This window comes from Dipodomys spectabilis, unplaced genomic scaffold (assembly GCF_019054845.1).
Source record: "Dipodomys spectabilis isolate Male_0828 unplaced genomic scaffold, ASM1905484v1 ptg000066l, whole genome shotgun sequence".
NCBI classification, from domain to species: domain Eukaryota; kingdom Metazoa; phylum Chordata; class Mammalia; order Rodentia; family Heteromyidae; genus Dipodomys; species Dipodomys spectabilis.
Window position 1 is genome coordinate 12550379 of NW_024870743.1, and position 12793 is coordinate 12563171.

Consider the following 12793-nt stretch of genomic DNA (forward strand, 5'->3'; position numbering starts at 1 on the left):
CACCAGGCACTCCTCTACAAGAAGGCCGGAGACCCCAGTGCCAGGCAGTTTGGTACAGCAGCCTGGGCTATGGAGTTATCATAGGGCCAACTCCACCAGGCCCCAGTGCAGTCTGGGACAGGGGACACAGTGACCAGGGAGGGACAGAGGCTACTTGAATCTGGCCCCCGAGACATAGGTGATGTAGGTCAAGCAGAGCTGCATACTGGCTAAGGCCATGGGGGACCTAGGAAGGACAGGGGCTGTTTCCAGAAAGCCTGGAACCTGCAGGCGGGAGCTGTGTGGACAAGAGACCTACCGCATAATGCCCAAAGGGTCCAATGCTTCCTCCTCCTCCTCTTCTTCCTCTTGCTTTTCCTCCAGAGACTTGTGGCTCTCCTTGCCCTTCCGGCCTAGTACGGAAGGCCCCTCGGCTGCTACTTGGTCCTGCTGCCCAAAGAAGTCAAAAGCCTCCTCATCGTCCTGTGCATGGCTGTCTGTGCCACGCAGGATGGAGGCGTCTCTGGAGACACCCCCCGCCCCTGGGGACCTGGTACCTGCATGGGAAGACAGAGAAGGAAGTTACCGAAAAACTGCACTGCAATGTCCTGGGCCTGGATCTGAGGCTGAGGACTTCCCGTGGCTTCCTGGGACCAAACTTGGCTCAGGGAAGATGACGAGGAACCATTTGGGGGCACCCAAGTGTGTGTGTGGTAGCTTCCCAGAGGGCGGGGGGCACCAGGGGAGCCTGAGGCATGGTCACAAGAGGTATGATGCCAAGGTGGGGGGTTCTTGAACCCCAGCGGCCCAGAGCCCAGTGGACCTCAATGAATGGTGAGACAGGCCCAGCCACCACAGAATGAGTGACACAGGAACGCCACCTTCAGATGGCGTTACAGTGGCGGGGCACAGCCGGGACCTCCCCTGACCCAACCACAGACTGAGACCCGCTCCCAGAGGCTGAGAACAGTGAGTGCAGAATAAGCTCGTGGAAGATTCCAGAACAAAGTGTGATCACCCTCTGGCAAGCTGGCTTAGATCAGGGTTTTCTCCAAGGGTGTTCCACAGACAAGTGTCCACAGGAGGAAGAGAGAACAAACATTCAGGAACTCACATCAGCTAGACATCTGAGCACAGTACTTGGGAATCATCTGTGACAGGCTGGGAACCAAAGCTCGCCGCCCCCCCACTCTCCCCTCCCGACCATGGACAGTTTGAGAAGCGTGGGTTTGGACTACTTGTTCATCTCTATGCAAAGTAGTGACTGCAGAATCTATCTTTCCAAGCACTATTCAAAAATACCACCCTGTAGGTAATACACTTAAAAAAAAAAGTGTTCCTCACTTTGATACAGGATGTACTGCGCTGTAATAATTACACTGCATAATGTTATGATGTTCTTCTACTATTCAAAGGTTGGAAAATAGTGCTGTGTAATAAGCACCCTGCATTTAAATATCACAAGACCTCCATGATTTCCTTTTGCAGATGAGGAAACAGGCTTCGAGGGGCTCACGGAGTTGGATCCTCCTGTCCACTCTCCGCAGGAGTGAGGACATCCTGAGCCTTCCTTCTAGCCATGGACGTCCTTTACACCACGTCCACAGCCCTGGCAGGGCAGCGTGGGAGGAGCAAGCAGGGCTGTGTGCAGGAGACAGCACAGGATATGGAACGCACGCAGGAAACCTGGGCTCTACACGTGTGTCCGACCCGCCCCCTTCTGTGCATCTTCTGGGTCTGCTTCCATTCCCCAGCCTCGCTTTTTAAAAAACGGATTTTCAGCCAAGTGCTGGTCACTTGTGTCTATAATCCTAGTTACTCAGGAGGCTGAGATCTGAGGATCACAGTTTGAAGTCAGCCTGGACAGAAAAGTCTGTGAGACTCTTATCTCCAAATAACTGCCAAAAAGCTGAAATGGGGATGTGGTGGCTGAGTGGCAGAACAGAAAAAGCCAAGTGAGTGCTTGAGACCTGAATTCAAATCCCAGTAATGGTACACATGACAAGTTGATTTGCTGTCAACTTTCTTTTGAAAGATAGGGCTGGGTATATGGCTTAGTGGTAGAGTGCTTGTCTAGCATGCATGAAGCCCTGGGTTCCATTCCTCAGTACCATATACACAGATAGTCTCTGTCCTGTGGATCAGGAGGTGGGGTGGAGATCACAGAAATCAGAGACAGGTTTAAGGTAAACCACCGGTCTAAAGGGGAAAAAGTCAGTAGACTGAGAATCCAGTACCACCAATGGGGCTGCCTGTGGGTAAGGTCATGTGGGGAAGATGCTCGGGGGGAGGTTGGGGGGTTGTTTTCTGGGGTGGGTGGGGCAGATGCTGTGAGGAGGTGTGTATGTGTGTGTGTGTGTGTGTAAATGTGCAGGGGTGGGGTTCTGGGGTGGGGGGGGCAGATAGAGGGGGTTTGGGGGGAGCAGATGCTGCCCAGGGTGTGTGTGATGGTGGGGGTTCATTTGCCAGGGCAGGGGTATCCTTGTGTGGCAGGCCCCACTGGAGGTATTTCACCTGTGCAAACTCACTCAACCTCATGTTCTTCAACCCACGAGTTATTTCCCCACCTAACAGATGAGAACACTGGAGGGGGGAGTGGAGGGGGCAGGGCGGGGAGGGCTGAGGTCCCTATTACGTTACGGTGCAGTGGAGCTTAGCTGCATCCACAGCTGTGTGGGAGCGCAAGGGAGAGCGGTGTGCCCCGAGGGCTTCGCAGCCCCTGTGCCTGGCTAGCACACCTGGCTGGCACGCGTGCAGGTGTGCAAGTGGAGGGAGCCATCAGGAGTGGGCTGGCCAGGAAGGGCCTGGCAGGGCCACACTGATAAAGAGTGCTCTGTATGAGCCACCCAGCACTCAGGCGGTCAGCCCCTCCTCCTTCCGCCCCAGACAAAGGCATCAGTCAGGCCCGCTTGGGTCCAGGCTGCTGGGGGTGGGGAGACACGCCACTGTGGACCCATTCCTGAGCTGCCAGGACCTTGAAGTGGGTTGTGGGCCAGGGAGACTTCAGGGATGTGGGAGGGATCCGCAGGTACCTAGGAATTCTAGCAGCTCTGGGCTGCTTGCCAACTGGGCATCCTTGGCGATACAACGTAGAATCTCATTGAACATGGCTCTCCTTTCCCGGATGTCGGCTTCTCCCACAAACAGGACCTTCCTGGGCAGTGGGGGCAGGCTGGCTTCTGGGTAGCGGCTGTTCAGTTTCTGGTAAAACTCTTCGATCTCACTGTACTTCCTGGAGACCTGGAGTGAGGGAAGCATGAGGTTTTCCTGAGTGAGTGGTCAGATGCTCACCTGGAGCCCCTGCTGCCCCCACTGCCTCCCTGCCTCAGGCTCCCGTCCAGCGGGAAAGTCTCAGAGGCCCAAAGGGATGATGCAAGTAAGTAAATAAATAAAGGAGGGATTCCAGATACTAATGACATCTGATCCAGGGGCCAGCAAGGTGACTACGGCCTGTAGGTGACTACGGCCGTTGCCTGCATCCGGGGCTTTCGGTGCATTAGTGGGGCAGTCTCAGCCCCTGGAAAGAGGAGGGATCACCATCTAGTGACACTGAGCCCCCCTTTCTCAGCACAGACCTCCTAACTGCTCTCTTCCCTGTTAAGTAGCTGCAGCTCAGCAAGGATACCACATGTGTGTGGTGCCTGCCACCACCAAAGCTGGTTCTCTGCCCTGATGCAAGCATTTGAAGCTCCTGGGATTGGGTGAAGCTGCTCAGGACTCCGCTGCTGCTGTAAAACAGCCCCAAGCACCCCCTAAGTCCCCAAGGGCAGCTCTGCTTTCTGCAGGGCTGAGGGCTGGCTGTCTCCTCCTCCCCAGCCCCTGCACAACTGCTAGGCAACCAAGGGTTCCTTTCTTCCTTTTTTACTTTCCGTCCTCAGGCTTAAATTCAGGGCGCTGGTGTTGTTACAGAACTCTTCTGCTCAAGGCTAGTGCTCTACCACTTGAGCCACAGCTCCACTTCCAGTTTTTTGAAGATTGATTGATTGGAGATAAGAGTCTCATGTACTTCCCTGCCCAGACTGGCTCCAAACTGTGATCTTCAGATCTCAGCCCCCTGTGTGGCTAGGCTTCTGAGCCACCGGTGCCCAGCCCAAGGGTTCTTTCTTAATTTATCATGCCCTTGCCCATGTGTGTGGTGCCAGGAGACCCCAGGACTATGGGTGAGCAGCTACACTGCAGTGGGCTCTGTATAGGCCCCGAGGTCTCAGAGAAGTCACCTGTCTAGGCTTCCTCCACAGCCCACAGCCCCTCTGTCCCAGACTCAACACTTCCCTGGAGGCTGGGCAGTGTCGGGAGTGAAGGCAAGGACAACTGCACCCCCAGGCCTGGTCTGCACCCTTTGCAACCCCTTCCGCATGCTGCTATGTGGCTACATGGGGGCATTTTCTGTGTACTCAGGTCTCTGGGAGGCCTTGTGGATCTCTGGTGGGATTTGTCTGGACTCCCCCCATCTGGACTCCCCCACCACCCATCACCCAACTTGAGAGTTCTAGCTTTTTCTAGAGTATTTCATGGGCACCTGAGTTGTCCTGAGCAACTGGCTATGCTGTGGGTGCTGAGCGCCCCCTGCTGGCCTGACTACTCCAAGCATGCCCAGCAAGACAAGGCTCCAAGCCTGGCTTCACCCCACATAGGGCTCACATCTAGAGCTGTGTTCCAGCAACAGCCAGGAGAGAAACAGGACTTGAGGTGAGGGGTCACAATTACCTGATGTTTCCCATGTGCTGGGCACTGTGGAGCACTGGGCAGACAGCAATGGTGGCCCTCTACTCTCCACTGTACGCACATGGCTGCTTGTGCCTTGCACACACACACACACACACACACAGTGTCTGCCACCCAGGATACAAGTGCCCCTCCCCTGGCTTTGCCCCAGGGCTAGCAACATGCACACATATATGAAATAACATAAGATGCTCATTAAATCACGAAATTCCAAAGAGATTACAGATGGGCGGGTATGCAACTTTGGACTACATACCAGATCCTAGGGGAACATGTGAACTTTCCTTTCCTCTGTGGGGACTTCATGTATGTGCCCAGACACACCCTCACACACACGCGCACGCACACACGCACGAGCCTACACTCCACCAGGCATGGCCTTACAGGTCAGGATGGCGTGGCACACTCTGCAGGGAAGCTCAGCCCTTTGCACAGGACCCACGGCTGGCCAGGGGCCGCCTCTCCCTCATGCCCCAAGCAGCCATCACCCTCAGGTGCTCTCCTCTTCTGGTCCTGTCCTTAAAGACACAGCTGTCCTGAGTGCCTTCCTGGGTCAAGTTAGATTACCAGGAGCTGCAAATGGCCCCTAAGAACAGAGCCACTGTCTGCACAGCACAGACAAAGAAGCACCAGCTCACATCCTCCCTAGCGGAACAAGCAGAACAGCCCTGCTGGTTGAGAATCTCCTCTTGGTGTTGCTCAGGGTCCCCAAGAGAAAGTTTTGTGCCGTTCATTTCTCATAGATTTTAGTATCTCCCGCACTGCGTTGATTTGCCTTGGCTGCCAGCAACTTCACACCAGATTATCCCCTTAGGTACTGCATGACACTAGTTGACTTTCACTTACCCTAAAACCTTTCCTGGTCAGCAGGTCCAGACCCTTCTTATAAGAGACCAAGTAAGGGAGTGTGTGACCTGACCCTGGAAGCACTCTGCTCCCCTAGCCTGTGGCTGTGCCGCTGCCCAGCTCTTTTCTTTCCCCTCAGCCTCCGATCTTCTCATCCTTGGCCGGCCCCGATGTACAGACATGCTCAGGATTTCCTCCTCAGCCCTTCTCCTACCCTCCACATCCTGAATTTTTAACATCACCTCCAAGCTGGTGTCTCCAGACCCGCATCTTCTGCTGGTTCTGGGGTTGAGTATCCCACGTCCAGGTACAGGGTGACCCTGCATCTTCCACACAGGCCTCCCTTGGACCTGCCCCCCCATGCTGCTCCTGGTTGTCCATATTGTGAATATGGATGTCTTCCCCCTGCCTTCCTTCCCAACCGATGCCAGCTGGCAGCTCCAAGCCCTTGCCGGGGGGCTCTGTGTGCTGGCTCAGAAGCAGGCTGCCTGCCCCGGCCTATCTCTGCCACTCCAGCTCCAGGTCTCCCTGGCACTGCCCTGCTTAAACTTCCTGCTTGGCTGTAAGTGCACCTGGATGCTGCCTGCATCCATCCTCATCTCCTCCTGCTTCCTCCTAGCACCAGCCTCCACTGCTCAGAGGCCTCCCCTCATTCACCCCGCACCCGTTCTGAGCCGTGCCTTTGCTTAGGCTATGCTCTTGGCTTAGGACTCCCCCCCCCCCCCCCCGCCCCATTATTGCTTAGTGTGACTGGTTCTCTAAAATACAGCTTTGTCTTCAGTGTAAGGTCGGCCCCAGAAGGCAGACCGCTCCCTCCTCTTGGCTAAGTATCCTCCCAGTACCTGTGTCACTAGATAACTGGAACACCTGGGCAGTCACCTCCCAGCCTCTGAGGTCACATCCTGGGCTGCCCAGGGTCACATCTCCCACCTGACCTGGGAAGGGTGGCAGGCCCTGAGGTCACATCTGCACCTGGTGTGGCCACACCTACCCTCACCTAGCCACACCTTATTCCCCGCCCCTTCCCTACTTAAATCCAGGCCCCAGCTCAGCCTCCCCACCCCTTTGTCTGTTGTGCGGCCTGAACTCTGGGCCTGGGCGCTGTCCCTCAGCTCTTCAGCTCAAGGCTAACACTCTGCCGCTTGAGTCACAGCGCCACTGCCGGCTTTTTCTGCTTATGTGGTGCCGAGGAATCAAACCCAGGGCCTCATGCCTGCAAGGCAAGCACTCTACCATTGAGCCACCTTCCCAGCCCAGCCCCTCCCCTTTCTGCCTTTGTGGTCTCCACTGTGCACGGCCTAGGCAAGCAGTTTGGTAAAACAAACTTCTCTTCCTGCCTGAATACTGCATGCTGTTCTCTTTATCAGCTACCTAATTAAACCTATCTAATTACCTAACACTCAGCTCTTTCAAAAAGGTTCTAGAACCCCTTCCTCTGGGATGGGTAAGGTGCTCATTCTCTACAGGCTCATGGTCCACCCTCGCTTCCCTTTCCATCTCTATCTGCCACTTTTCAGGCCTGTGTCCGGTGAACTGTACGTACCTGACTCACTTCTGGGTGCTCTCAGGGGACACTCAGGAACTCAGGAGCCAGGGACCGGGGAAGTGCCGCACCCCCGACGCCACCCACATCCCATCGGGCAGGTGTGTCTGCCCACCTGGTTCCAGAGGACCCCAGCCAGGGTGCCCCACTCACCAAGAACTGGACGACGTCCTCGGGCCTGTGCTTGGCGGACTTGAAGGCAGCCAGCCGCGTCACCACCAGGATCTGGTACTCCACGTGGCCGGACAGCATCTTGCCCCGCACCTCCTGGTGCTGGGGCACCGACAGATCCAGGCCTGTGTGGACATTCTGAACTTGCCTGCCAGGGGAAAGGAGGCAAGGCAAGTCAGGTTCAGCATGGCAGGCCTCGCAGGCAAAAGGCATGCAGGGTCTCGGGGTGGCCTGGTGAGCCTTGGTGCTAGAACCTTCTTCCGGCCATTCCCAGTGTCTGTGCTCCAGAGCATCTGCCCGGCCACATGTGATCCCTCACGAAGCCTGGATCCCAGGGCCAGGCCAAGGTCTGTTCCAGCAGGGCACGGAGGCAGATGGGCCTTGCTAGAAGTCATGAACAGCTAAGCATTCTACATAAGCTGGTGGAGGGAGCTGTGCCCAGTCTGTGGGGTGGCACCTGGGCTCCATACAGACTGAGGGAGAGGGCCCAGACCTGTGCAGATAAAGCAGGAATGAAACTCTCTGGGGAGCCCAGAGAAAAATGTGCATGCCCTCAGCCAGCCAGAGGGCAGGGGACTGGCCACAGAGCCTGCCCAGCTGGGGAATTAGAATCACATCAGAGGTGGCAGCATCCCAGTGGGCTTCCTCCTCCAGAGAGCAGACACGATGGAATGTTCTCTTGGAAGTGACAAAGATCAGGTGCGTTCCTCGCTGCATCTAAGGTGAGCTGCAGACAAACGCCCGCTGTGCCAAGGCCCCCGCCAGGATATGCCAAGCTCCTGCTGAAGACAAGGTCTGCTGAGCAGCGGGCAGGCCCCTCAACTCGGGCTGAGGCTTTAGGCTGGGGGAGCGTCTGGAGCGTGACCATGCCTGGCCTGGCCTTTCTCTCGCTGGAGTTCCATCCACCCCAATCCTCAGTGCCTGACCCCCGGGGCTCCTACTCCATGGATTCCAGGCACCTTCACAACGGCCTGCCTGCCCTGTCACCAACGTGGTGCTAGTCTGGAGAGGCCTGTCCGGATGCACCGAGCATGCACCTCCTGTGCAGGCAAGGACATCGCGACAGTCTCATGCCCACAGAGAACGATCCCAGGGGCACAGTCCCCCAGGAACGCCCAGCTGACCTGGCCCCAGGCTGGGAGGTATGACAGTTGCCAGGATAGATGTTTGTCAAACACCAGTGAAGGTGCCGGCTGGTGGCTCAGGCCTGTAATCCTAGCTACTCAGGAGGCAGAAATCTGAGGATCATGGTTCAAAGTCAGTCAGGTAGGAATGTCTGTGAGACTCTTAGCTCTAATACACTACTAAAAACAAACCACAAAGTGGAGCTGTGGCTCAAGTGGTAGAGTGCTAGCTTTGAGCAAAAGCAGCACAGGGACAACACCCAGGCTTCCAAAAAAAAAGGAAAAACCAGCGGTGAACCAGTGCCAGGACACACCTCATGGCCCCGGCATCATGAGCAGTGCTGCATCACGGGACCTAAGGGAGCCCGAGACTGGAGGATGGGGGGGGGGGGGGGGGGAAGCATGTGGACAGCTCCCAAAGGCACTCCATTGCTCAGAAAGTCAGGGAAGGAGGCCCCAAGGGAGTGGCTAGTCCAAGGTGTCAACCCCTGTCCAAGAGTCAACCCCAGGCTAAGGCAGAGCCTGGGGGGGAGGGGGAGGAGGGAGGAGCCGGTCCTCCAGTGACAAGGAAGCACAATGGTAGGAAGCACAATGGTGGGAGTGAGAAGAAAGCAGGGTAGAGTGGGGAGGATGGGAGGAGGTTGTGTTTGGTGGAAAGGAGGCCAAACAGGTCTGGCCCAGCATCAGGAGCTGCCTCTGGGATCCCACCCCCTTTCCCAGAGTCCCACCCCACAGCTCAATCACTGCCTTGGGCCTCAGCCCCCAACCTCTCTTCTGGGGCTGAACTAGCCTGGAAACATCCCTGCCTCTGTCACCTCTGTGCCCAGGCATCTCAGCCTCAAACATGCCACCTGGTGCCCCCTGAAGCCCTTCACTTGAGCCGCAGCAGGCTGGGCGGCACATGATTAGGCTTCTCAAAGTGAGGTCCCTGGACCCACATCCATTATCACCTGAGAACTCGTGAGGGAGGCGCACGCAGGCCTGAGCTGCAAACCCAGGGTGTCTGGCCATCTTCCTTCCAACAAGCGTGAACACACGACTGATGAATCTGAGCAGAAACTACTGGCTCTCCACCGCCCTAGCGCTTAGGACCAGAGAGGAAACTGTTGAGAGCACAAGTCCATCCCACCTCAGTGGCAACTGCTCACCTCTGCCTTTGAAGCACCGAAGGGAAGCAGACCAACCACAGAAGCCACAGATCAACCACAGAAGCCACTGCACCCAGACAGGGGCCTTCACAACACGGCGAGACCTGGGATCCCAGCGAAGCTAAACCCAATGGAGGGCTCTTGCTCTGATCTCATTCATCTATGTCCCATCGTCATCCTGTCTCCGGGTGATCTTGCCCAAGCTCTAGGCCTTGAATGCTTTGAGCCAGTGGCATCCCAGAAGCCCAGATCCTCCCTTCTTCGCATCCCCTTTTCTGCCTGTCAACCACTCCTCACAGTTACCCTGTCTACGTGAATGCAGATTCCCCGGTCCACAACTATGCTTCTTGCCCAGTCTCTCGTCCTGCTTAGCAGAAGCCCACGTCAGCACCCTCACCATCAGCAAACCCCAATGCTCCACCTCCGGAACATACCCAGAGCCCAGCTTTCTTGCCCCCTCTGCCCCATCACTCTGGGCCAAGCCTGGCTGGACGGGGTCCTGGTGGATTCCTGTGGGCGTCCACACAAAGGTCTGCAGCCACAGGTCTCTCTGCGCCCACTTGCATGGCCCTCTGCCCCAGATTCCCATGGCCTGAGTGTCCCCCATCTCCACCCCTTTATCTTGTCATCGAACACTTCCCAGGTCCCTCCACTCCAGCCATACCAGCCTCGGACATTGGCCCCTGCTGTCTTCTCTGCCAAGCATCTACTTTCAGGATGTCTTTTTCATGGCTTTCTCCCTTGGGAGCTGATCAGGGACCAGAACACACACACACACACACACACACACACACACACACACACGCCAGTCTATCAGTCAGAGGCCAAGAGCGGAGGTCCTGTACATGGAGCGGAGGTCCTGTACATGGAGACTCCCTGAGGGGAGACCTTGGCACCAAGTCACAAAGTCTGGTGGGGCTGGGAGAGAACCCAGGGGCGCATGTGCTCAGACTTGCAGATATGAAACCTCCATTTGCAGAAAAGGAAACTGAGGCTCAGAGAGAGGAGGAGACAGAGAAGGTGCTGTGTGTGTGTGTGAGGGGGGCTGCCCAGGTGGACAGGTACTGCCTGCGGCCCGCCCGGCATCATGCCAAGGAGACCGAACAGAGCAGGCAGGTTCCAACCTTGGGGTGGATGTAAAGAACTCCAGTTTTCTAGACGTAAGTCTCAGCAAGTTCCTTTTGCATCTGGAAGCCTAGCGTTGGTGTTAGGCAACGTGGACTGATCGCATGATCAACTGTCATCTTAGTCCAAGACTCTGTGTGTGGGGGGGGGGGGGGGACAGAGACAGAGCACGCTGCTCTACTCTGTAAAGGGGGAGGAGGAGGAGGGAGAAGGAGTAAAAACTCCGACAAAACCACCTCCCTCCGCGTTTGACAGGCTCCATCTTGGCTGCCAGGCCCGGCCCCGCCGGCCACACACTCCTTCCTCCTCCTGGCCCCAGGGCCTTGGCTGTCCGTGTCACCTCGGAGCACCCCCGGCCCCCACCCCGTCCCCACGGACGCCCACGGTCCTGCACTGCGTTCCCATGGCAACCACGCCCCCCCCCCCCCCCGCACACGCCCCAGCGCGCCGGGAACCCGAGCCAGGCCCCCTCTCCCCGCCAGGCCCCGGGTACCCCTGGGCCGGGGGTGGGGGGGGAGAGGCCCAGTCGATGAGCCGCCGGGGACGCGGGGGACGCGGGGGGCCCCGAGGTCCGGCTCACCTGGAGGTGACAAGCACCGCTGGGGACTGCATGTCGGAGGCGGCGGGCGCGCGGGTCACGCGGCCCGGAGGGCGTCGCCGGCGTCGCCGCGTCCCCGCCCCGCCGCGTCCCCGCCCCGCCGCGCTCCCCGCCGCCCCGGCGCGCCCCCTGGCGGCCGCGGCCGGGAACGGCGGCGCGCGGAGGCCCGGGCCGCGCCTCCCTCGCCGGCCCCTCCCGGCCCCGCAGGTGCCCCGCGCCCAGCAGGCGCGCTCCCCGCCGGCCGCGCCTCGGGCCCGGGCTTGCCGCTCCGCGCTGCCGCCTGCACCCAGGCAGGACCCGGCCAGGGAGGCCGGCGGGAGGCCGCAGACGGGCTCATCGGAGCCTCGTCCACGGGGACTGCGGCACAGCCAGACACTTCCGTGGCGTCAGCTGCCCAGGACCGGGGAGGGACAAGCCGACGTCCGCGGGACGGCGCCAGGATCCAGCAGGACGAGGCGCTGCAGAGGCCAGGCCGTCCTGGAATCCAGGCTGAGATGCGCTGGCCACGCGCTTGCCGGGCACCACGGCCATCACCAGCGACTGTAGTCACGAAACCTCAGTCCTGGGGTTTGAACTCAGGGCCCGGCGCCGTCCCCGAGCCTCTGCGCTCAAGGCCAGCGCTCTACCGCTTGCAGCTCTTTCTCATGGTTTATTGGAGATAAAAGTGTCACAGATTTTTCTGCCCCGACTGGCTTCGAACCATGATCCTCCTATCTCAGCCTCCTGAATAGCTAGGCTTACAGGTGTGAGCCACCAGTGCCCGGCCAGGTGTCTCCCTTTTGAACAATGCTCTGGTCAGATGCCTTGTTGGCCCTGCCTCTGATCTGTCAGTAGGCCAGAGGAGCGATCATGCTTTGCCTAGAACTGGAGAGTGGGGTGGGGTCAGATCAGGCTTTGGAAAGAAGCAAGGTTTTGATGAACAAGACCGGGGAAACCAGAGCAGTCAGTGACGAGTGCAAAGCCCCAGAGACAAGCAAGAACATAACAGTCCTAGGGAGAGGGGCAGAGTGTGGATGGAGTGCCGGGGCTCCAAGATGAGGGCTTACCGGGCCCCGTGGCCAATGAGAGCCAGCAGGAGAGCTGTGGACATAGGAGTGGCCTGGCCAGTGGAATTGTGGCTGACCAGGTGAAGCAGAGATACAACAGGAATGAGAGGCCGAGGAGAGGGACAATGAAATGAACACAGGCCACTGGGGTTAGATGCCACCATCATTTGGCTCCTGTGAGTGGCCAGGCCGGGGCCTTCTCTGTGGGGACCCTGGGAGGAGGGGCACAGTTTTGGTAGGAGGAGGACAAGGGGGGTTTGAGATCCTGGAATGTGAACGACATTGGCTCCGTGGCCAGATCCTCTCAGGTGGGCCTCGTGGGTGGACAGGAGGCTGTGGAAACGGGGGGTGAGGGCAAGTCCCTCTGGCAGCCGGTGGAGAGAAGCTGGGAGGGCCTAGGGAGACAGAGATGGAGACGACCAAGGGGGCTCCCTGGCAGCGCTGGCCCTGGTAGCACGCTGGCCTCACCCCCGTCTGGGGTTGCCAAG

At 58.2% G+C, this 12793-nt stretch overlaps 1 protein-coding gene across 1 annotated transcript in view; it reads right to left on the minus strand.

Moving 5' to 3' along the window:
* The window catches only part of Hs1bp3 (HCLS1 binding protein 3), a 28469-nt gene extending 17179 nt beyond the window's left edge, over positions 1–11290 (minus strand). The window contains exons 1-4 of the mRNA XM_042680846.1: positions 11242–11290; positions 7247–7412; positions 3012–3219; positions 299–536 (exon numbers count right to left, since the gene is read on the minus strand). Of these exons, the coding sequence (XP_042536780.1) occupies positions 299–536; positions 3012–3219; positions 7247–7412; positions 11242–11273 (644 nt within the window). The 5' untranslated portion in view covers positions 11274–11290. The remainder of the gene's footprint in view (positions 1–298; positions 537–3011; positions 3220–7246; positions 7413–11241) is intronic.
* Between the last annotated feature and the right edge of the window lie 1503 nt (positions 11291–12793).